Source organism: Neopsephotus bourkii, unplaced genomic scaffold (assembly GCF_033783945.1).
Source record: "Neopsephotus bourkii isolate Nb327-2 ecotype Australia unplaced genomic scaffold, CSIRO-AGI_Nbou_v1 NB_1067, whole genome shotgun sequence".
NCBI lineage: Eukaryota > Metazoa > Chordata > Aves > Psittaciformes > Psittacidae > Neopsephotus > Neopsephotus bourkii.
Window position 1 is genome coordinate 1,823,321 of NW_026901555.1, and position 26,141 is coordinate 1,849,461.

Consider the following 26,141-nt stretch of genomic DNA (forward strand, 5'->3'; position numbering starts at 1 on the left):
TTATACAAAAATGTACAAGAAGATCAGTAGACTACTTTCTGTCACTGAATGGGAAGTTCATTATTAACACCTGTAGTTAATTCACTCCTTAATATCCTACTGTTGCAAACAATATTTCATGATGGAAACCCAATGTTCTTCACTCTTTCTGAATAGTATTTTTCATTAACTAATGGAGAAATACTGCAAGAGTACAAGAAGATGCAGTATCTGCTACTGGAAGTTATTCATTACTAAGCCTTTTTAAAAGGCAGAAATCTGAGAATAAGTAACATGTGACAATCTGTTTGGAAACAGAACGACATCTTCTGGGGGAAGAAGTTGTAATTCTTATGACATATTTTGTCATTCCTTTTCCTACTTTTATTTCACAACACACAGCGTGGTGAAAGACATATGGTGTGACCTGCCACTACACTTAGAGGTTTACCTCCATCTAAAATGAGCTCTCAGTAAGACTCAAATTTACAATTCAGCAAACATACACCGAGGCTATGAATTCAATAGATACCTTAATGCAAATAAATTAGTACTGAAATTATTTCACTGTGCCAGGGCTCCTGACACACTTCAAGTATCTAATTTGACAATGAACAGTATGAAAGGGTATTAGGATGCTGATCATGTATCTAGAATCATGGAACAGTTTGTGTTGGAAGGCACCTTTAAAGGTCATGTGGTCCAACTCCCCTCCAATATGCAGAGACATCTTCAACTGGATCAGGTTGCTCAGAGCCCCATCTAGCCTGGCACTGGATGTTTCCATGGATGGCGCATCCACCACCTCTCTGTGCCAGTGCCTCAACACCCACATCATAAAAAAAAGGTCCTTATGTATGACTCTCCCATCTTCTAATTTAAATCCCTTGCCCCTTGTCCTATCAGAATGGGCTCTGCTATGCAGTCTGTCTCCATCTTTCTTATAAGCTCCCCTTAAGTACTGAAACCGTAGCATACATAATTCCAAAGAATAACCTTATCAAGTATGAAATTGTAAGTCCATTAGTTAAAAAATAAACCCAGCTATTTTAAGATAACGTGAGAAACGTGTTACACAGCAAAGCAAAAGTGTTAGAACCAGAAGAGCCCTTCTAAGCTACTACATCCATTGGTTTACTCTTCTGCATAGCTGCAGGCAACTATTATAGAAGAAATGATTACATCACAACCCTTGGCAGCCCTTTTTGAATTTACAGATTTACAGGTATTTGTATGAACACTTGTTGTGGTACAAGATTGGTTTATACCTGAAAGAGTGAGTTCTCCTTCTGGTCTTTATAGCTCCTGTTTGTAAAGAAAGAGGAATTCTGTCTTAGGCTTTGCTGCTGGGTTAACTGAACTGAAATCCTTAAAAACATTATTTTTATATGAGACAGAGAATACATTTTCTTTTTTGCCCATTAATTTTTTTAATGCTCATATTTAACTTCACACTTTTAATGACTATAAATGACCTGAACATCACATAGTATTTCAGACAAGATATTACCATTGTCAAGACAATGGCATTAAAACTGTTTCTCCTGGAACCCTCTTCCTGATTAATTCCAAGTTCATCTTACCATTTTCAGTCACATCACCTCTATGGCGCTCAGCTGATTTGGGATTAATTACTACATTCTGACTTTTGGAGTCTTGCCAGTTGCTCCTGAGTAACATCGAGCTTTCAACAGGCATTACTAACACCATTATTATTGCTCTCTGTCCTACTAAATGACCTTCAAATTCTAATATAAAAAAAAAAAAAAAAAAGAAAGAAAAATTCAAGTCAGTTTTCCCCAGGTTATCAAACACTTTTCTATACAGAAGTAGATCAGATTTTTTACAGATGGTCAGGCAGCTAGATCAATACTTGTTTGGATCTGCAATATTCCTTATGTCTGAAAAATTGTCAAAGGTGAAACATTAGCACTATTTAATTCTTATGAATTGATGCGGCATTTCACTTCACACGCATTTTCCTTCATGTCTTTAGTTATCCTTTCTCTCTAAGCTACCTAAAAATCTTGTGAAGTATTGACTAGCAAGTTTTGCCTTATTAAATTTCCCCAGCATACAATATTATCCTAAAGCAGACTATTCATTAAAAAAATCTGTGCTTAGGGACTTGCAATAGAAAGCTTCAGTATCTTCAATAAACTGAGATGTAGATGATTTTGCATTAAGTTATCCAACTTTGCTTTCATTGTGAGTATGCATATGCCTATACATTTATTATGACTGTTTTTTTTCTCTTTGTTCTATGTTCAACACTATCCATCTTATGGAAAATTGAAACAAGTGTTTCTTGGCTAGTGACTATCTTAGCTTTAATTTTAACCTATTTTAACTATATTACAGTCCCAATTCTCTGATTAGAGAGTTATGTTCTGTGTATAAATTTATCTTAAAAAAACCCATGAAATTGACTATTTCAGCTAAGCAGCAGAAAATACACCATCTACAGAACCTAAAGTGTCATTATTAATTTTGCAAACAAAGAAATGTAAAAATGGCATCTTCAGCACTTCTGTATTATTTTATAAGAGAGAAAGTAAAAATCTACAAAAGGCAGAACTACTGCCTGTTGTTACTGTAGGGAGAAAATAGTATGGCAGTAATTTGGAATGTATAACTTATTTTTAAAGTTTCTTATGCTGTTTTACTGAAATCTAATAAGCAAGAACAAGAAGCAGAAAAGCAAATAAGGAAATTGGATCATGATTAAATGATCTTAACAGCCAGTGGTGAATTGCTCGATTTAATTAATTTCTTGCTTAAAGTACTATTATTTTTTTCTTTGATCTTTTTAATTGTATTACAAAGTGTTTCTTGGTCAGACCAGATTCCACATTTTAAGTCTTTTATTTCTAACTCTTGCAATTGTTACATAGTATAATACGTAAGCTGCTTTCCTTTGATACATTCTGAACTCTTTTCCTTGTTTTTTTCTAACTCTCAACTACATTGAAAAGTTATTTGAGAAAAAAAACAAGTGGTCTTAGTTTGTTAATATTTTTAATATATTTGTTACTATACAGGGTTTCAGAAAATAAAAAGTATATAGCTACCTCCTGGCTATCTGATATTTCTTACTCAATACAGATAATGCTTTATATAAAGTGGAAGTTGTGAAGTGTTCAAGGCCAGGTTGGACAGAGCCTTGGGTGACATGGTTTAGTGTGAGTTGGCAGTTGGAACTAGATGATCTTAAGGTCCTTTCCAACCCTAATTATTCTATGATTCTATGATTCCATTATTATATTAATTGGAGGTAATAATTTAGAAAACGTAGAGCTAAATCGTTCTCAGCACATAAATTCCAAAATGCTTAACTCCATACATCCAGCAATTCAATGGGACTGACACTGTCAGCACACTTAATCCTCTGCTATAGCCGTGCAGCCCCAGAGAAGTGCTTCCAGGATTAGAAATGCTGTTAGCTGTGATGTCTCCACTCAAATGCAGGGACAGCACAACTATTTCCAAGTCTACATTTTCTTAAACCTGTTTAAGAGCTTAGTCCTCTCACAGATTCTTCTGTTAAAATGGGTTTCCTGATGGAAAGAGTCAAACTGAAATTACAAGTTTTGGGTTTAAAGGAAAAAAACCCAAGTAAAAGTGGTCTCAGTTTCATTTTTGCCCATGTATAAATGAAAAATGAACATAAACTTTTATGGAAGAATAAAAAGCTAGTTGGTAATGGCTACATTAATGTAGCCTCACTGGTACTATTTTAGCACAGGAGTATCACCCTAACCATGAATGAATGCTTTCACTGGAGAGTTCTGTAACTCTGCTAAATATGCAAAGTATTACAGGTGGAAATTTAAAAAGGTTGTTGAGGAAGGTCATGCATTAGGATGACAAACTAGGAGTGCTCAAATTATCTAGCTCATCAAAAAAGTGTGAAGAGGTAACTTGGCTGCCTCCTGAAAATACCTAAATGAGAAACCCACTCTCCAAACTAATGGATAAAAATACACACTGGAAGCTTATGCCAGCCAAATGTAGACTACAATTAAAATGACTTTTTTTTTTTCCCCCACAGCAATGAGAATAATTAACTACGGTGACAATTTATTACAGGTTGTAGGAACATCAATAGAAATTTTGAAGCTCAAATGATCTCATTAAATGAGCAAATATGAATTCATCTAGAAAATACTTTGGGCTAGTTCAGTAAAATCAGATTAAATGATACCAGTATTCAGTTATAGGATTGGAATCTATTAAAAGAGATGCATACTTTCTCTTATCAGTAAAGTATTTTCAACAGTGGCAATACAAAATGACTATATCTAATCACCTTCAGAACAGATTCTTTCAAAACACATTGTGTTGAATGGGATTTGTATTTGATGGACTACCAAACTGGTACAGAAACTTCAATCTTAAGAAAACGTCTCTGATAGAACAACAAAGATAAAATCTGTTGGATGCAGTCTCTGAAGCATACAAGTATCTGCAGAAAGTGTATTTCTGCATCTTTACATTGCATAGTTTAACCTGTGTATAAATTTTATGAAAGCATGGATCCTCCCTTACAAATAAACAGGTAAAAGTAGGAAGAAGAAATAACACTTAGACCTATATTTTTGTCACCTAGGTTTTTAATGCTTAAAGCATTAAAGTAGAGTCTCTGTGGAAAACTAATACGAGACTGGAGACGATGGATTTCACCAGATACATATATTGTAAATCATACTTTAACTATTTTGAAAACTTTTGTTACAACCCAAGCAGTATTTGGGATACTAAATGTAAAAAATTGCCCCCTCATGGGGCAATGCTAAAAGCTTCCTATGAAATTAATTGAACAGAATTATACAGCAGAGAAATAAACACTCCACTTCTTTCAGCTCCAGAATGAGTTGAAGGGAAAATGAAAGCAGTGGGTTACACCTCATGAGCTGGTCTTGCTAGTATTAAAATATTAATTACATGGAAACTTAATGAGCTGTTGCCTTTAAACTATTCTAGTGCACTAATGGAAATAATGGTAATTATAAGTATGGTATTGATCACCAAAACATGCAAATGCTATTACTGTCTGACTTTTCAGTCACAGTGAAGACAAGAGTGAGATTTTCCCAGCCGTTTCAAAGTAAGAATAAATTTCTGAAAGAAACAGCTTGTCATTTATCTCTTTGCTTGTTATAAACTTCAGGATGAATAATTAACAGTAGGGTTTTTTTTCCAGAAAGAGGTTCTTTATGCCACTTGGCTCAGCTGCTGGTACCATGCCCTCCATTGGAAAGGGATTATAAGTATCATGCACCTTGGGCCTGTTGTAACAACACACATGGAAAGAGTTCATATCCAGAAAGCCAATTCTTGAGTAGCTGAATAAGGGGATTTCACTTCTGGGAGTAAAGATTAAATCAGGCCTGTTACTTGAAGAGTATGTTTGATGGAGAAAGCCAGTCTAATGCATATTTCAACTTGTAACTATGACAACTCGTAGAACCTCTCTAATATAGTTAAGAGCTGCCCATTGCATGAATATTTAAAGTGTAAATGAATAAGTTATATTTCTTTAAAGAGAAAATATTTGCTGTCTAATCATAAGATTTTAATAGTTCAGACTTTCATATTTCCACCTCCCACAAATGACAGACAGAAGGAGATTTCTTAATTTTGCTGCTGCTGTGTTTGGAGATGGGGTTCAGCAAGACGAAGTTAAATGTCAACATTGTAAGCACTTTAGGAAGTTATCATTGTCACAATGGTACTCATGCTTAATAAGTAATAAATACATGCGTTCCTTTCACCTGTAGTCCCATCAACAATGCTTCCATTCTTCTGCAACATACAATTTAATTTTTTTAAAAGGACAGTCCTCATGACATAAGATAATACTGGGACAAAATGTGACTGCATTCCCTCTAGTAATGATCAGATTTGTAACTAATATGACATATAATGCAGCAGTTTATGTCATCACAAAAAAGGAAGAAAAAAAAATCATGCAACCTTGGGTGAGGCTGTGATAGGCTTTTAGAGCTCAATTACAAATGATTTAATCTCAAAATGAAATGATTAATTCTTCAGTGAAGTCAAGTGTTTTAAGTCAGAATAAAATTCTACGGATGCTGCAGAAACTTATTACTGTATTTCCACATAAAATGAAATGTAGTTTTCTGAGCATACAGCACAAAATATAGCACACAGCTGTGAAAGAAATGCAATGGTAGGCACATTCAAATGTGGGCAAACCATGTACAGCAACACCTGAGGGTCAGCGTATACTTTTCGTACACACTTATGTGATTTAAAACAGATTAATAATTTTGCTAACTGTTCATCTGCCTAAAAATGAATCAGTAAACAAGAATGCACAAAAGAAAATCTTGACAAATTTCTATCAACACTTCAATCATCTTTATGGTTTTTATCCCCAATAGATTCAGAATATATGTCTGTTACAGCAGTTCTGCATTTTTAATCCAAATTCTATTAAAGTTAAACTAGCTGGCAGTCTGCAATGAGAAGTCTAAGAGTTCCAATGAAATATTCTGGGATCTTCTCATATAAGAGTATAATGTTGAACAGCAACTCTTCAAAATAAAAATCTGGCTTAATCCTGCTGGACTGGTTACTGACTCAACTTATGCCTTTTCTTATGAAGCATAAGTATTGGTTATGATATTTTAAGATACACAAATAATAATATAGTATAGCAAAGCTACCTTCTAAGAAGAATTATGACCTTTTTAGCAGTGGGAATGGGCAAAGGCTGCAGAACAGAATTTCCAAAACACTTACCACAGTTTGATGGTTGACCTGGATCACCTCATCACCAGCATGGATCTTCTTACACTGGTCAGCAGGAGACTAAGGACAAGAGACAATAATTGACTTTACATGGGTGGCATGGAGGGGGAAGGGAAGAGCAGGAATTAAAGAATGTCAGTGGAGGCAAAAAAGCTGTGCCCAAAGAAGTATTATTGCTATCAAATGGCAATAATTACCCATATTTTTAAGTAACTATGTTTTTCTTGGTTACAGATGGCAATTTGATGAAGTAATCTAGAATCCCACTTCCATGGGTGGTGAACAGACTTTTTGACTGGTTGAATTATTCTAGCTTCTTTACCTCTCTGTGGAGAGTACAAGTATCTTTAAGACGAATCTGTAAGGCATTCAGGAGATCATCAGTCATACCCAGAAGGAGAGACTTGAGAATTCAAGGCAACTTACTTGCATTGGATACTAGCTTACAAGAGCGTGCTACTGACAGAACTTGAAATTTAAGAGAAAATAACAAGAAATAGTTGAAGAGCTGAGACATCACCTTGAGAGGTAAATCACTGTGGAAGTTAGCTATTAAGTAAGTAGATCAGCTAGGAGATTTAGACAAGCTTGAATATTTACTCCACTTGTTAGATACAGAGTCAGAGAGAGGAGAGGCCAAACTGTCCCATCTTAAACAATGCAGAAACATTGAAAGCAAAATACTCTTGGACTGACAGTTAAAGTTCCCTAAGTAAGCAGACTCCTAACAAAGGCAAGAAAAGAGCCACTTGCAGCTATAGAAAGTGGAGTGGCTCTAACACTGCTGAAGAATTTCCTCACAGAAAAGGAGTTACATTACCAAAACTTAGTTCAGTTTCTGTATCTCTTTTAGAGACAGCCTACATATATAAATGGCTCACAGCACAAGAGCCAGGTGTCAAATGCAGAGGAAGAAAAGATTTATCTGAACTCAAAAGTGATTTGTAAAAGCTCATACACATGAGCTCAGTGTGTACCGATAAAGACTTCCAGGAAACAGGCAAGAGCTCTCCAGCTGGACAGTCTTCATCAACCAAAAATTCCACCCATCATTTCCATCCCTTTTGTGGATGGAGATTAAAAACATAAGATAAACAAATAAAAGGAACAAGACAAGAGGAAACAATATTAAAACCCCTAAATCGCCACTGGGAAAAAAATGACTGCAATTACATCTGAATAAAATGCCAGAGACTCATCTATGAGGATGTCAAATCTCTCCCATCATCAGCACCTGCTGACTAATCAATAGATTCTGCAGCCTACACAGCTGCTGGAGAGTGGTAGGAAGCATCATTAATTATTCAATCAGTAAGAAAAAACAAGCCAACAGGGCAAATAGCCAATATTTGGCATAGTGATTCCAAGCCCAGCTTTTACCTTCAGCCTACTGCTTGCTTATCATTCCTAACCATGCTCTGGCCAGCTTCCCCAACACAAGCCATGTTCCAATCCCTCACCTGCTTGATCTTTGTTTGAACTTTCATGAGGGTTTCTTATATCTCCTGTCCTAGGGAGTCCAGCCCGTGAGCTAAACTACATGGTCATGGCACCCACATCTCACCTCCAGCCATCTGAGTCTTTCTGCATTAAATTAAGCAGTATTTTACCTACCTATTTAATGGGATGGTGTAAAGAGCTACCTGGCTCCAGTGTCGCTTGCAGAATTCTGGCAGACTCCTGTTTTGCACAGGACTAGACATGTAACAGAAAGATATTTCTGGCATTCAATGTAAATGCAAACTTGATTGCTCTAAGCAGTGAATGGAAGGTAAGCAGGAAACTGAAGTACCACCATTTAGAATATTTAACTTCAGTTGATGTTTGCTGGAAAAGCAGAGGCCAGGTTCTTTCTCTTTTTAGCTGCTTTCCTGACTTTGATGAGGATGAGCTACTTGTTATCTATGAAAATTAAAAGTAAACACTGGCTCTGAGGTCAATTATCCCTTCAAAAGGAATGAAAAATCAATTTGCTGAAACACCAGAAATTAAATGTCTTTGAAGTTGCTTTATCTCACGTGTGATTATACTTCTAGGAAAAACAACAAAGCAACTTCTTATGGGGGTGTCTTACCAAAAGTTTTGACATCTGAAGTTTACTCAAAATAAAAATTATAGTGACTGGCAATGTAGTAATTCCTCCTGTGAATTTCAGTTATAAGTATATAAATATTTTCCCTACAACTGCATTATATTTCTCAAATGAATTAGAATTACAGTAAAAAAGTGCAGTAATTAGAGCACGAGTAATCCAATCTATGAATGTAACCTGCTGCAACATAATCAAGATGGATCATTCATATGTTTCAGGACCCAAGGTACACATACAGTTATTTTAATAGCTCTAACTGCTGCCAATGACATTAATACAAACAAGCTAAAATTGGAAGTTTAGTTTACAGTAGACCTGTCTTCACAAATTGTGACACACAAATCATCAGCCTTTCCATGGGTTCAAACTGTCTAAAAGCTGAGTGACAAAAACTGTGTGTCGCAATACTACCCAATAGATATAAATCACATAGAACGAAATATCGCATTTGAAGCTTAGCCATATGGGTCAGGGTACCACAGCAAATATTTACAGCTTTGGCTAGATGCATAGTGCTAATTTTATATTTCCTGGGTGTCAGCATTACATAATTTCAATATGCACTTTATAAAATCTAAACTGGTCATTTAGCCAGCTATGAGCTGTTTAACAGACCCAAGACTGAATGGAAAGAGTGTGACTAAAGGACCATATCAAAACCAGAAGGGATGGGTCCTATTATGATGGCTGTGATAGTAATTAGGTTGCAGCAGTTGAAGGAGATTTGATTTTTATTTTTTTTAATTTCTAATTATGAATTGTAAGTTAAGTAACAAGAAGGATATTTAGAAGCTACTTTGTTATTCTTGTCACACCGTTTAGTTTCCTATGATCAGTCATACCAATTCATCCGCGGAAGCATTTCTGTGTGCTTTGGCTAACACTTCTGGGACTACAATGAAGATGATAATTAATACATTTTTCTTGGTCCCTTCTGTATTTCTACTATGGATGATGGAAAATACGAAAATACAATGGTGCTTAAGTTATCCTAATACAATTCTTTCTTACACTGAATAATGAATGATTATTTTCATAAAATAACTTTTTCATACATGTTAACACAACAGGGTTGTCAACTAACGTTTTCTTAGTGTTGTCAAATCATCCATCCCATTCCACTCATGCACCAAAACCTGTTTGATTCTTTCCACAATTTCTGCCTTCTTAGAGATAGTTCTGTCAGTAATTACTGCTAGCTTGGAAAACTCTCTGCTTTATCAAAGATTATTCTATAACCTGCCTGATATCAAATACAGTATCTTTCATTATCTTTCTCCATTACCTGTGTTTTTCATCCACCCAAGCTGATGATAATGTAACTGTTTTAAAATTTATGATTTTACAATCTATTTTCTTGAATCATTTATACATACAGAAGCTACTCATTTTCTATGAGTCAATTCCAGGAAAGGCATCATCTCCAAAAGTCTGATTACTCTAACATTCTTTCTAAATTAATTTGGTAATTAAAAAGAAAATCACACAATAAAATTACTGTTTATACTGAGAAAAAAACCCACAAAGAACTCTTAGCAAACATATTCATTATTGTACGACAACATTTACTCACTGCATAAAGTAAGCTGACTGCACGTATTAAAGGCTGCTCAGAGGACAGGTTCACTCATCAGCAACTCTGATATGCAAGTATTATTTTAGACTAGTGACGATCCTCTTACATTAGAAAAATTTACTTAATATACAGGACAACAATTTTGTGCCAGAGAGAGCATCACCATGAACACTATTAGAAAGGAGTCTCTGAAAAGCCATTTAGAACAGAAGTTCAAGATTTTCATTTTACTATATTGTTAGTTATTAGTCACTTCGCCACAGGTATATTTCTATGCCTGTTTTCAAGGGTCCCAATTTTTTAAAAAGGCAATATGACAGATGTGCAGCAAAGATAAAAAGTATTAATAAAACTGGCTTAATTTAAAGCAAGATTTCATATTACAAAATTCACTGCATATATACAGAAAAGTATGCATGATAAGCGTCTTTAAGCTTACGTTTTCAGTTGTTCCTGTGATTACATGTAGCCCATCATATGTCGATTTGATATACATTCCCTGGAAAAAAGAGCAAGAAACATAATTAATATTTGCAGGAAATAAACAAATGATGCTTGTATGATAGTTAAAACAGTATACTTATTCCGGTTTAAGGACCATAACATTTTAACAGACTGGAAGGAACCATGGTCAATCAACATCTGCGAATTTAAATGTAACAAATATGTATTAATACCTATTATAAACAGCACACTTTTCTTACTTAATACTTTTTCAAATTCCAAGCAAAGGTTTTTTTGACAGAACTCAACGCTCAGCATCAGTATAAAAGCTTATGCATATTCAGCATTTGAAATATTTAACATGACCTCTTTTCATTACAAGAGACATAAAAGTAGTATCAAAACCTGAAAACACAAACAGAAATTGCCTTTAAACTTAAATGCCCCATCTTCAGAGAGTTACTGATTCAATAACAATGAAACCACAGCCTAACTCAGAAAACGCATGAGCCAGGGCTCATATTGACGATTTATGGAGAAAAATGAACTCGGTGAACTAACAGGAGCTTTCCAATTAGTCCAGCAATAATTCCGCTTCAAGGAGGTAATGAACAAGATAAAGACAGACAACCGAAGTAGGTATCTATCTGGCTATACACACGCACACACACACACAGAGAACCTTAAATGTCAGTGAGACTCAATTCCATGTACGCTTGCCTCTCACAAATAAGGTCATAGCTTCACATCTCTCCCTAGTATGGTTATCCATCAAATTTTGAAATCTAATTAATCTAATTGGTACACTGTACTGTTGATTTATTATTCTTTCAATAATTCCGCATCACCTTGTGCTATCAAACTGGAAGTTTAGAGCCTCCAGCAATAAGAAAGAACATTTTGGTCAGACTAATCAATTTCAAGATTCCTGAACACTAATGAAGATCATCAGGGTAGTTGTTTACACAAACACTCCCCACCCCACCAATCTTCCCCCCGCCCTCCCCTGTCAAAAAAGGTGAAATACTACAACAGAAAGATCATGTTGCTCTCTACAAGTACCTAAACTGGAAGGGTAGAGACGATACAGCCAAACTCTTCTTAAGAGTGCACAGTGGGAGGATGAGAAGCAAGGGACAAGTTGGAACTCAATTAAATAAGAAGATGTTTTGGTTTTGTTTTAATTTTACTGTGATAAACCACTGGAACAGATTGGAAGGATGTGGAATCTCTAACTGTGAGATAATAAAAACTTGACTGGATGAGGCCCTGAGTAACCTCCTCTAGCTGGATCTGTTTTGATTTTTTTTGTCATGAGAAAATGTGACTTGTACCTTAAGGCAAGCTAGTTCAATTTCAGAAAGTTCTAATTTTATTTAAATCTTAAAAGTTCGAAACTAGAACTGGCTAAAACTCATCAGGTAGCTTAACTCTGCTGCATAGAAAACTACATTTTAGATTTTACTTACCGTGACTACTTCTTCTCATAAATGAGACTGCTTTATGAGCTTTTTGTGAAAAATAAGGATATCCAAATTAGACCTTGAAAGTCTTGAAATCACATTCATAAAATGTGAATATTTGTAAGGAAGAAGTTTCTGGGGACTCTTCCAGTATTTCCTTCTATACAGTTGGATTAAATTCCTCAGTCTGCTATTCTACTGTACTACCTTCAACTGTTAGTGACAAACATCTCATTCCCTTTGCCAACTAAAAGACATAAACAGGAACACTAGATCACAAAAAAACCCTGAAGATTCTTATTGAGAATGGGATGTTGAATCTCCATTAAAAAATCTAAACATTTAAATCCATCTAGTGTGTGTAAAGCTGGATTTTCATAGTGGAATTTTAGCCGGAATGTTACACAACACTGCTGCAGCCATCACGGAAGTCTGTTATTTTAACACATAGTAAACTTCAGTAACACATTTCCAACCACACTTTTAATATCAAATTTAATATCACAATTTTAACACCCTACTTGTTTTGACAAGATTTGTTCCTCACTTAAACCAACAGACTAAGATTTTTAAGACCAAACCAGAATATAGTGCTAAATTTTTAACTAGAATTCATCACATAATTCTTCATAAAGTTCTGAGCCGCCTGTTAAGCTATGTCTATTTTTGGAAAAATCAAATTACAATTTTATCTCTTAACATACGCCATCTGAGAGACATAAATACTGACTGATCACTAAGAATTATCCTACATTTTGCTATTGCTCTTTCATCTTAGCTATTAAACTTTAAGAACAAGTTATATAAACAACTTTTGTGAATGACTCATAGCCTTCAAATTAACCTAGGTGGAGCTTTTATGCTTATTTTCCCAAAAGGAAAATAATGAAAAGAGCTTGATTCTTGTTGATTTTTAAAGTAGAACTGTATCTTCTTGACGTATCTGTGTTACCCAAACCCAGGAAAGATTGCATTCTATCTAAATATATTAAAATTGTTATATTTGGGGTTTTAAAATATAGTTCAGAATGCAAGGTATTTTATATTGTATAATATATTGCATATATACATTTTACATACCTATATTACACAAAATAATAGCTCAAAACTATTTTTCCAAATGGGAAAAGGTTTTCTGTATAATACCCATGACAAGATTGAAAGTACTCTTAAAAAGAAACCCCTAAAAAACATGGAATCATAGAATAGTTAGGGTTGGAAAGGACCTTAAGATCATCTAGTTCCAACCCCCCTGCCATGGGCAGGGATACCTCACACTAAAGCAGGGCACCCAAGGCTCTGTCCAACCTGGCCTTGAACACTGCCAGGGATGGAGCATTCACAGCTTCCCTGGGCAACCCATTCCAGTGCCTCACAACCCTCAAAGTAAAGCACTTCTTCCTTATATCCAATCTAAACTTCTCCTACTTAAGTTTTAACCTCTTACACCTTGTCCTACCACTACAGTTCCTAATGAAGAGTCCATTCCCAGCACTCTTATAGGCCCCCTTCAGATAGCGGAAGGCTGCTAGTTCCAGTCCCCTGATCATCCTCATGGCCTCCTCTGGACTTGTTCCAACAGTTCCATGTCCTTTTCATGTTGAGGACACCAGAACTGCACACAATACTCCAAGTGAGGTCTCACGAGAGCAGAATAAAGGGGCAGGATCACCTCCTTCGACCTGCTGGTCACGCTCCTTTTGATGCAGCCCAGGATACGGTTGGCTTTCTGGGCTGCAAGCGCACACTGAAGCCGGCTCATGTTCATTTTCTCATTGACCAGCACCCCCAAGTCCTTCTCCACAGGGCTGCTCTGAATCTCTTCTCTGCGCAACCTGTAGCTGTGCCTGGGATTGCTCCGATCTAGGCGTAGGACCTTGCACTTGGCACGGTTAAACTTCATGAGGTTGGCATCAGCCCACCTCACAAGCGTGCCAAGGTCCCTCTGGATGGCATTCCTTCCCTCCAGTGTATCAACCAAACCACACAGCTTGGTGTCATCAGCAAACTTGCTGAGGGCGCACTCAATCCCACTGTCCATGTCAGCAACAAAGATGTTGAACAAGACTGGCCCCAACACTAACCCCTGAGAGACGCCACTCATTACTGATCTCCAACAGGACAATGAGCCAACATACACCAAGTCTGAAAGAGCTTTATTTAGTCTATGTCATCTGATCTAGAGGCCAGATTATGTTCCCTGCTTCAGATCACTCCTTCCAACCCTGTAAACATTTTTCACTACCTCCCCCCGTCCTTGATACACTGACTGTCAGCACTTGCTTGTCCTTTTACAACAGATAATGTGGTGTGTAACATTGTCCACAGTTTAATCCAGCTCGCAAGTGCTTTCTGTTGTAGGATGATTTTTAAAGGACAGTTTATCCTTCAACATTAAAAGACTCACACTAAGAAAAATATGATTTCTAAAGGACAATCTGTGTCAGCCTTATTTTAGTGATTCATGTGTTTCATCCCCAACCCCATCCTCCTTTTTCTTCTCAAAACCAGTATTTATAAAGAGAAAGACTAGAATCTCCAGGCGTATTTCAAGCAATAGTGGCACAGGTTAGCAGAACCTCTCAAAAGTTGAAATTGCTGAAATACATATACAGAGTAGGCTTTAAAAGTGGGTCATTTTCATCAAACTTCAGTTTAAAAATTAATCTACTCTGTTTTATAAGAAATGTCCAAAACTGCAAAATATAGTCATTTAAAGAGCTGCTAATTCTGTGAACCCTGAAAAAGTATTCACAGCCTGAATTAGGCAGAAAAGCTGGACCTTTCTTTCAATTTAATGGGCTATTGGCTACCTCTTTGTTCATCATTGTTTCATTCTGTTTCCACTGATACAAGCATTTTTAATGGTTAATAAGACTAAAAAAAAAAAAAAAAAAGGAAATATCTTCTGATTGTTTTTTCTGTCAGATAATTTAATTGCCAGGTAAATACTGATTGAATACCACAGCTGAAGAACGGAAGCAGCAAGCTTATTTTCCCCAAGCACAGATATGAATAGCTGAGTAGATCCTGTTGTGACAACTGCTCCTGCTTCTGGAACTGTTAGTTAGAGTTATTTTGTTTACACTTACTTTCTAGTTGTCTGTGAGTTAGAGCAGTTACATTGATTCAGCATATTCAAGAGCCATATTCTTCTGTAATAATGTATTTTATAGCATTACCATAATCTTTAATTAACCTGTAAATTAATTTATTAAAAGAGGATCCACCTATCTGCTATTGTGATCCTATTGATGTCTGTTTACAAAATAAATGTGATGGAAATGAAGCTATACTCTTGTAAGATGATTATTCTCAAATCACTCTTTACGCAAACTGCTTGCTAATTATTTCATAGATTTCAGCCATATAAGCTATAAAAGCAAAACAGCAGAAACATCAGCTAGGACTAAATAAGAAGAATGTTTTGTCAGGGGGGTTCACAGACAAAAAGCACATAAATGAGGGAACTTCCAAATCCTGGAATCCATCCTAGCCTCCAGATGGGAAACTTTTAGCAGGAAGTGGCTTTTTTTTCTGGTTGTCTTCCACCCCCCTCTTTCTTCTGGTCCTTCCTCTTCAACATGAATGGCTATCCCTCTCAAATAAGTTTAAATCCCCCCCCCCCCAGCCTTTCCATTAGCTCTTATCTCCCCTTCTGTGTTCAATGCCCAAACCCCAGTCTTACTACAAGCTTTTTCCTAAACACATCCAGCCCCGGAATCAGTATGTAGACAGAACGGATGGAACTCATCTGCTTGAATAGTGATATCCAAAGAATATTTTGTCATTTCAAGTTACTGGGTTATAAATAAATAGTTGCTCTTTAATATGTGATGTGTTAAATGTGAAACTCCAAAGAATTATGCTGATATATGAGAGGTGCCACAGGACACGGAAATGTTTCACAGGCTGTTATATCAGGAATCTGACTGTTCCCAAGTAACTGTCACTGGCCTCTAATGAGAGTGACTTGAAAGCTTTTAATTAAAATCTGACCTTTGAAAACATATGGGAAGGAACCAGCTATTTAAAATTCCATTTTGAAGAGACTATTCCCCAGAAAATGGTATTTCCAGTTGTAAGCACAATTTTCTTGAAAATTTCTTGCAGACATCTACAAATGACAGCAGTGTAATTTTATGTGTCAACAACTATACCCAGGTCAATTCATGGCTATTTCAGATAATGTTTGAAGAGCTCTGAATTTCACAATAAGACTTTTGGTATAAGCATTTCTGGCTCATAATTCCAACAATTCCATGTAGGCTATTATTGCTTTCTGGGTAACAATGACCTATTTTCAGAGGGTTCATGTTTTCATACCACTCTTTGTTGAAATATGACAAAATACTTGTGCATGAAAAATTCAGGGTTTTAAAACTACAGTGTAGTGGTCTATGTGTCTCCAACAGCGCTTTTAGAAGGAAAGGAATGCAGGCTCGACTTTTACAACACAATGAAACCTCAACAGCCAAGATTCAGGTCTGTAATGCTAGAAACTACCAGGGAACAGTTACACCCCTTGATCTTTTGTCCCAAATGTAGAATGGTTCTTTAACCTTCTTTTAAGTATTAAATTTGGACACAGGCATATAAACAACTGACAAGATAGTCAGATATATACATGTATATATATGTGTGTAAACAAATGGACAAGGTAGCTTTAAGAAGGTGCCTGAAAGAGTTTTCACTTAAATTTCACGTCATTACAAAGCCTTTCTTGAAATATTCTTTTGGTCTAGCTCATATGCTGCAGTCCTTTGCCCACATTTATACTAAAAACCTCACTTTCTTTCCTGCTATACAGTAGCATTTTTCATTCTTCTTCTATGTAAGCAGAGTTTCTTTTGGTTTATTGGTCCTTCTTGAGCTTCCTGTCCCCCCAGTTTAACCAGACATTTTAACTTTTTTTTTTCTTAAGTCTTTAAAAACCATTCATCTAACTCAAAAAGAGTTTATTCCTCTTTCTTATGTTCCTTTTACTAAATCTTACCTAAATATAAACCTATAGACAGCAAAAAAGGTAAGCTTTGACAATCTTTAAAGTCAAGCATGATGGAAGCTTAAGTTTCTCTTAAGCCTTACAAAAATGTGAACTAACAGTCTGACAGACATGAGTATTTCCTCAAAAAAAACCCGCCTTCATATTCTACTTTTTCTTCTTGCATTCTCTTGCAGTTATTTTCTTGTACAAATGGAAAGATTGGTTTCTATCACCTTAAATTACAAATTCCACAGAAAGAGAAGTACTATTTGAAAGGGTAACTGTACGTTAGATAGATGAATAACCCTTAATAAAGGGTTTAAAGAAAGGGTTTGTTTCTGACAGCTTGTCTCTTTGGTTTTGAGGTTATTTTCCAGTGATACACAGCTGGTCTTATAAAAACGTTTATTCCCACAATCTTTGCTCCTCTTAAATTATTAAATGAAACTGGAAAAGTTCCCTCTGCAGAAAAGTTAACAAGGCTGTGGATAGAAGTAGTGTATATCTCAATTCAAGGGTGACAGGTTACACTGTTTCTATCAGCAATAGGAAGCTCAGACACAAGAGACAACAACAGTGGGGGAAAAAAAAGGAAGAGGAATAATAGTGCTACTGCATTCTAGAAGCAAAACATTCCTCAGATGTCAGAAAATACAAAACCAAACAATAAAACCCCAACAGCCTGCCTGGTTAGAATTTCCTGCTTAAGGGTAATCATTAATCTCCTCAAAGAAGATTAAGGTTCCATGTACACATACAGCACATCAAGGTCAGAACATTAAGAAAAAGTTTAGTCTGAAATAATACCGGCTCTAATAAAAAAAAATCTTCCACTACTGACAATCCCTGATCATCCAAGAATAGGAGAAGAGAAAAAAGCACCAAACCTCCAAAACCCCTCCCTGCTCCCATCCCAGGAAGTCTCCATATCCATCACCTCATAGAAAACACTCTGTTCCCTTAGCCCATCTTTGATCATTTGACAGTAAAACTTCCATAAGGAAGTTTACCATGCAGTGCAATGAAATTGAAACCTATCTTTCTCTAAGCAGTAAGAAAACAATTTGTAAAAAACATCTGTAAGTATAAAAAAAATCCAATGTCCTTTGTTATGCTACAAATGACACTATAAATAACACAAAGAATTGAAAAACAAAAAGACAAGGAAGGGAATTTTCTCAAATCACAACGTTGAAGTTATTTTATTCTATTCTATTTCATAAAAACACCTGTATGCATGTTCTCTTTCTGTCAGAGCTGACAGTGCTTCTCACAGTCTAACACTCTCTCAGCACAGGAGTTTATTTCAAGTTTGTGAAATTGGCTGTTGGAAACATGCTTTGCTTTCCAGACATCTTATTCAGGCTGAGCATGCAGTACACATCAGATGTAAATGGTATTACCTTATTCAGCACTACAATTGAGGAGAAAAAGTGTTTTACAATCTTTAAAGTTATTTTAAAATGAAATAGAAAATATATGGAGGGTGTTTTAGTATTTGCCACTGAAAATTTAGAGGCTAAATAAAGAAAAGGAGGAAGCAACCAGATGGACATGTATGATGGGTATAGTCAGGGAAGGAATGGAAAGAGAGAGGAAAAATCCCAGTATGTTTTTGGAGGCAAACAAATTTTTGGAGGCAAACAAATCCTGCAGCGATCAGGATACAGACACAGTCATCAGAACTTGGAAAGGAACCTAAAACCTGTGCAATGCAAATTCTGCATGGCAAAAAACTGTCATGAAACTGCCAATAAAGAGTGTGTTCTGGGCAATGTGTGAGGTAAGACTTTTTTTATAACCCAGACTGAAGAGAGTTAAAAAAAATCCAACAAAAAAACCCCCCAACTACTAAGCTCATACAAGCATGGACAGGAGGTTAGAAAATGCTGGAACTGCAGATGCACATTCAAATGACATACAGACCCTTTGTGAAAATACTTATGATCCAGAATTTGTTTAAACAACTAAACACAGACACTGCCCCACAGGAGTTCTGACTCTGTGCAACTGCACAGTCTTGGGCCTGGAAATTAATCCAGTTTCTGTGTAAGCCTTTGCAATGTCTATAGGATTTCCGGCTCATGTGTTGAAGAAATTCGAAGGCATATAATGAAACCAGCTTGCAAATGGAGTTTTGAAAAAAGAGGAGGACTTATAATTAAGTCAACTGAGTATCATTCCATGTGTTCTTATATAAATCTGAGTAATTTACACCATGCTTTTCACCAATGGCAAATAATCGTGTCAATTTTCTAGATGCCAAAATGTATGAATCTCAAGCTAGAGCTCTCAATAGCTCTGAAAACCTTAGGTACGCTTAAAAGCAAGGGAGACTATGTGTTAAACTTACTCTCTAAAAGTAACAAGTGTTCTGAACAACTGTATGGTGGCAAGCTTCTCCTAAAAAATAGATTTTGGGGTATTTTGACCCAAATGACTCTGTTAGATTCCTATCCATATACCTAAAATTACAGTATAATTTTCACAAGTGTCTTGTGAGGATGAATTAATTGGTGTCTGTGAAGCTCACAGTAAGGCCATATAAAAAACCCCAAACCCAAGAATTCACAATGAAATTAGCAACTCAAAGGAATACAGAGTTTAGCTGAAGTGTGGTAAATAAGACCTCAACCCCTACACTGAATGATAAGGATAAAAATGGAACTCTGAATACATTCCATTCAGTGAATAGCACTCGTTTTTCTCTTGAATGGAACAGAGATCCTGTGGAAAAAAAAAAAACCTGCTATACAATCATGAGAAAACCATTTGTAATTCATTACTCTGTTCTATATTTGATTCTGATTAATGTTTTCTTTTCCTTTTCACATGATTTTTCTTTTATTTCCATTTATAGTCCTTTTTCATATTTTCTTCTAAACAGAACACAGTGTCAGCAAAATTGATTATAAGGAACTTTCCAACCTAACATGTTACAGCGCCTTCACAATTAGGCACAGAAAACGCTGTTATTCACCGTGATTTCACTTCTTCTTAAAGAAAAAGAAGAAAAAGGAAAAAATAGGCAATTTTGATTGCAGTATTTGTCTCATGTCCTCTGTCAGCAGTGCCCCTTTACTGCAGTTTTGTTGGCTATAGATTTATGTGTGCACTGTGGGTGAAGACTAAACCATGGTTCTTCCACCCAGTGTTAGAGTCCAGTTTACAGCATGATCACAGCATCAGCCCTATCTGCCTGATGTCCTGTTAGTAACGAGAGCAGTGTGGAGGTAAGTGTGGACCACATGACAGGCCACAATACAGTCAACAACTCTCATCTTGACAGGTTTAAATCATACCTTGATACTTTATGATAAGATGCTCAGAAAGTATATCATTCATTCCCAGGAGCTCTGGAAAGACACCTGCCTAATATTGCATGTTTTCAGCTCATGACCAGACATGCCATTTTTGAAGTAGGCTACACGCTTTCTGTCCTCCAGCAGTCTACACCCCTGTCCTAGATCTAGAGCTATCACTGAACAGGAAACATTAGCACTGCCAAGCCCTGCTTGTCATACTCCATCATCTCTGAGGAAAAGGCATCTTATCTTTGTTCACATTCTCTTCAGCACTGAGAGTGACCTTCCCCCTAAGCAAACCTGCAGAAATACATTACAGTTCTTGGTAGAAAGGAAAGCTACACAGAGATCCAGACTACTAGCATACAGGATGTATTAGTCTTAATGTGAGTCAAAAGCACTGACAGACTTACAGCATATATACTACACAAACTGTAAATAACCTGGTATTTCTGGACACCCCTGCACTAACCCAGAAATCAGACCAAGAGGAGAAACTGAGCTACAAAGGGAACACATTTGGCCACTGAGATGCAGGAGCACAGCAAGCAAATTATATCCGTCTTCAGGTTTACATACTGGGCTTTACATCTGTGATGCCACAGACTTAAAATTAAATGAATTTTATACTGTTGTAATGATCTTTGTTGATTTAATCTAAGAAGAAAGTAAACTTATGCAGTCATACAAAACCTCCTCATTTTATTAAAATACACCATTCTCAAATTAATATGCACACCTCAAAATTATGTTCTTGTTACTTTGACAGGATTTGCATTCAATTCATGCTATTCAATGTCAGAACAAAGAGTTAGATATTGAAATGATACACCACATCTCAACTAGCAGAAATTTAACTGTAAATCACGTTGAACTGCAATCAAGAAACATGCCAGAATGCCTATAATAACATTCACATGTATTTTATTTGTTAAAGCTGGGATATTTGGCAGATAAGTCTTATGGTTACCAATTTCTCTACTCCTCCTTTTTTTCCTCCTCCAGGTGCTTCCAGCAACCCAGGAACAACATTCTTGGATACCTCCTCTTTAGGGGTTGGGGGGAGAGTAAACCCAAGAAAACCAGACCCGAACCCTGAGAGGGCAGCTGGAGACATTATATGAGATTGTACTGGGAAAAGTACTCTGTCTCTGGAGGAGAATGTGCAAGAACATCCTAATGCCTGCAGTACTACCTTATGCTTTAACTTTTATTGAGGTACTAGGTTCCCAAGCACAACCCCTATCCTCCTGCAGCCCACCAATAGCAGAATGTAAAGGACTACTGAGAGGAGACAGAAATCTTTACCCACTGCCCCTAAAACATCACAAAAATCCCTTCTCCAAAATATGCAACAGTGCGTTATTGTTTCAAAGTTGTAGCCAAATAATAATTAGACTATTACCTCTAAAGAAAACCTTAATGGTGTGACCCATTTTACTGTAGAGCAGATGTGGCATTCAAAAAACACCTGACTAGTCTGCTCAGTCCACAATAACTTATGAGATTCCCTTTTGTTTCTGGGATGATACTTCTGAAAGCTTTATTTGAACTGAATCCTTAGGGAGGCATATAACTATTTTTAATCGAGCCCAAGAAACATATCTTCCACTAATCATTTTCAAACCACATTAACAATATTTAGTTCATTTTATTTGTATATGTATGTATTTGGGGATTACTTTGGTACATGCCAAAACCTGCAATATGGCTATCAAATGGTTATAACTTCTCTCTAGCTGCTCATGTAGTTACCAGTTGTACATGAAGCCTTGGGTGAAAAAAGGTTTTAATTTCTTAAAAAAACAACAATTCCTTTATTTAGATAAATGTTACTTAAACCACTTTCAGAAATCTGAATCGGTTTACCAAATGAGTACACTGCATGTAAATACATTCTAATTTCATGATAAATCAAAAATGTTACCACCCTGAAGAACTGAGGCTGGTATTCTTACTCTAACAGGTAAACTTTAAACTGCTTTGTTACTTACCAAACCCTCACTGGGCATAATGCTGGTGAGATGAACTACCTCAAGATGTGCTGACTGTGACACCAGAGAATCGGATGAGAGCGAAATGATGTGGTCACAAATCCCAGACAAGGTTTTACACTACGAAGAAAAACAAGTCAGTATAATTCCTCATATTAAACTGAAACTACTAGTGAAGAAGCTCTTATTCTGAGAACTAATTGAGAATAAATAGATAATTTTACTTCTTAGCATTGTAGAAATTACAGGTATATGATAGTCAAGAACAAGAAGTTAAGGGAACAGAAAATATCCATAAATTTCAAAAAAGTTCACATGCATGCACATGCATGTTCTTCTGATCAAAAGATTTTAGTGTGCACTGAGAACAACTCCGTATCTGAACTATCTTCTCGACTCCAGCTACACACAAAACCAGAAACAACCTGATGAACTTCATCCTATTTGTCATTATAATGTATCAGTATAAATACAGGGGAAATCAAGTGAAAAATGTCAAAATAAATGCCTTATCCACCAACTCAATAATCTATTTTGGCTACCAAAAGAGCACCATGCCATCAGTGGTCTTTAGGTGAATTCTGCATTAAACAACTTAGAAAGTGTTTCCTTTGTTAAAAATTACATTGGCAGATGAGTGCCTTATTTAACTAATTTCCTGAAGTAAAATCCTTATGCATCTTCGAACACATTCTTTAACTGATATTCTGCGTCACTGCAACTGTGCAATAATTTTGTTATCCTGCCTTCCAGCTAAAGATCTCAAAACCTTAATGCCAATTCACAGAAACACCTTCGAAGTAGGAACTCCATTGCACAGTATTACTGAAAGATTAAACATATCTCTCAAAGGCAAACTATAACTATGTGGATTAGAAAGAAGTCGATCTGTACTCTTGGAGAATCTTCATATATAAATATTGATTCCCAAGTTTGCATGTGTTGCTTAAAGCTTTCATTTAAAAACACTATGCCTAAAAATATTTGAACCTAATCTGAAAGTGAAAGCATTCATATGGATGAATTTCTGTATGTTCTTCCGGTCAAAGTTGTGCTGTATGCATCTATTTTCTTTGGGGACTATACTCTCATTTTCCCTAATTACAGCAAATTCTACTGAAATCTCTTAAGGGAAATTTTATTTCAGTCATTTAAAAAAGCATGAATACTTCTAATAACTCATTTGACATTATACATGTAAGTTAAACAAATAAAGTTGTCACAATGTATAAATTAACTGCCTGAATTTAGAGATTATGTTTTCCTTCACTGTATAGTTACTCATCTGGAAATCCAAGTACAGGTCTGGAGTACTGGATGTGTCATCTGTATTCTGTACCAGTTGCAAGGTGCAAAGTCTTCCATTCAGATATGCATGACTGCACCTAAAGGTCATCATTACCCAAAATATTTCTATAATTCAGCTTTGGGGCAGAACCCCTAAACAAAATTTTAGGTCCAGAGACATAGAAACTGGCTTGCTCAGAAAGTGTACTCTACTGCTTATCCTACATATGAATTAATATTTGACCGTCTGTGAGTATATGCTTTCGTCCAGCTTTTGAATTAGACATATCAAAACACTATGATGATTTCAAACTGAAGCTCTCTCTTATGCCTTAACATTTAAGATCATATGTACAGATTAGATGCAGACTAAATCCCAGACACATAGCTTTCTACTTTCTGATGCAATTCAAATACTTTTTTAGTAAATAAACTTTGGAATGAAATAAACAAAGAAGCTTTCAGTCAAATTTACTGTTATGAATCTGTAAGATCTCTCCATGATTCAGAAAATTAAATAAAATCTATGTAGGATTTTATCATGAGGAAAATATTCAAGAAAATTGTATTAGAGTATTTAAAAATATCAGTTTGCTGCTAAAGAAGTTCAGCAGATACAAGAGAGGCCTGACACCAGTTGTAAATAATGCCAAGGCCAGGGTCAGGAAGTAATGTTTGGTATGGACTATCAACATGGGATGATACACAAACAAATGCTAAAGTATTTTGGGCACTGAAAAAAAGGGAAGAACCAAAGTCTTGAGAACTAGTTCTGAAAGCACACAAAAGCAAAGTGCACACTCTCCAGATGGCGCAATACTACCGTGCTTCAGAAACTCTCAAACAAAAAAAGGGTTCTTCAAGAAGTTCAGTACTTGTTGCACAGGAACTTTCCATACAGCTTTACAGGTTGTCCAACACCAACATTCATTTGTTAGACTTCCCTCAATGGGCCATGACAATAGACTCTCTAGGTAACCACTAAGTCTTGTACAAGCCATACAAACTTCAGTGTCACAAAAGGTTTTTTTAGTATGGCAGCCACTGCTTGGATGGTAGAATGGATATAGTTAATAATCTGTATGTACTGCTGAGAGAAAGAACTAGCAGGTTGTCATTTACTTATTATGGGAGGCATACTATATTAGTCTAAAGAACTGAGGCAGTCCCAATAACCACATCTGCTGAATGGACATTAAAAAATAAAAAAAACCTGACACTCCACCATGCAGTTCAGAGTGATCCTGAAGATGACTCCTTCATAATTTGTCTTTTCTCATAATACTTGAGTGCAGAGTAGACACAGTCCAGTTCCATGACTACTGAGGGAATGGCATCTGTGCCCTGTGATCACAGCTGAGAACGTTCTCCCTCAGTATGGAGCTATTCCAAACAAATCTACACTTCAGTGATTATCTCCAGTAGCCAATGAAGAAAGTCAACCATCGATCATCATTCTATAAATCTGTATTTACTTCTAAGTATACCTTTCTTAATATCTTTCAGAAAGAGAACAAAAGGCCATGTGGTGTTTAAGAGTTATAGATTCTCTTAGAAATGTAAAGTTTTACTTTAGAGCATCAAAATTATTTTTCTTATTTTGTATTTATTTTTATAGAGACCATGAAAGAAATTAACTGTTTACAAAGCTTATTCTTTAATTCCGTGCCCTTGAAATAATTTTTATTATTTTTTTTTTTTTAAGATGCTGCTAGAAAGATGGTGATTCTTCTCATTTTACCCAGAGTTGTGATGATTATCAGGTCAATTTTTAGAGCCAGGATGCTCTAGGTCAGGTAATTTCACATGATTTTGCTCAGGCTGAGCTCTACTGCCTTGGGATTTAGGCTCCTTAAGGTTCATCACACTCTCACTGCTGAGCCTGTGGAAGGCTTAAAAATGGAAACTTTTCTCTTTTCACTTCCATCTTTTCAGGTTACCATCAACAAGAGGTAGAAAAGTCAAAAGCAATATTTGTGCTAAAGGTGTATTTGTGAAAGTCATATGCAATTAGAATTGTGAGTTAAAAATGTACCTATATGTATCTATATATACATACATGCATACACACACACACTCCAAAACCCAGAAGATTTCAGGTGCTTTTAGAAGTCCATTTCAGAATCAAGTAAGCTATTTCAGAATAGTAAGTTATTGTCTGAAAGTCACTGAACGCTTTCTGAATTTAACAGCACATCAATGTTTTATGACATATTTTAACCCCTGCTGGAAGCAGA

General features: G+C 36.0%; 1 protein-coding gene across 4 annotated transcripts in view; it reads right to left on the reverse strand.

The window, feature by feature from the left end:
• LOC133216837 (connector enhancer of kinase suppressor of ras 2-like) overlaps nt 1-26,141 on the reverse strand; it is a 194,898-nt gene that overhangs the window by 73,054 nt on the left and 95,703 nt on the right. For all 4 annotated transcript variants that reach the window (XR_009726729.1, XM_061361887.1, XM_061361886.1 and 1 more), the window contains exons 6-8: nt 22,618-22,737; nt 10,864-10,923; nt 6,748-6,816 (exon numbers count right to left, since the gene is read on the reverse strand). Coding sequence is in view for 3 of the 4 variants with exons in the window: in XM_061361887.1 (XP_061217871.1) it covers nt 6,748-6,816; nt 10,864-10,923; nt 22,618-22,737 (249 nt within the window). In the remaining variant the exon portion in view is untranslated. The remainder of the gene's footprint in view (nt 1-6,747; nt 6,817-10,863; nt 10,924-22,617; nt 22,738-26,141) is intronic.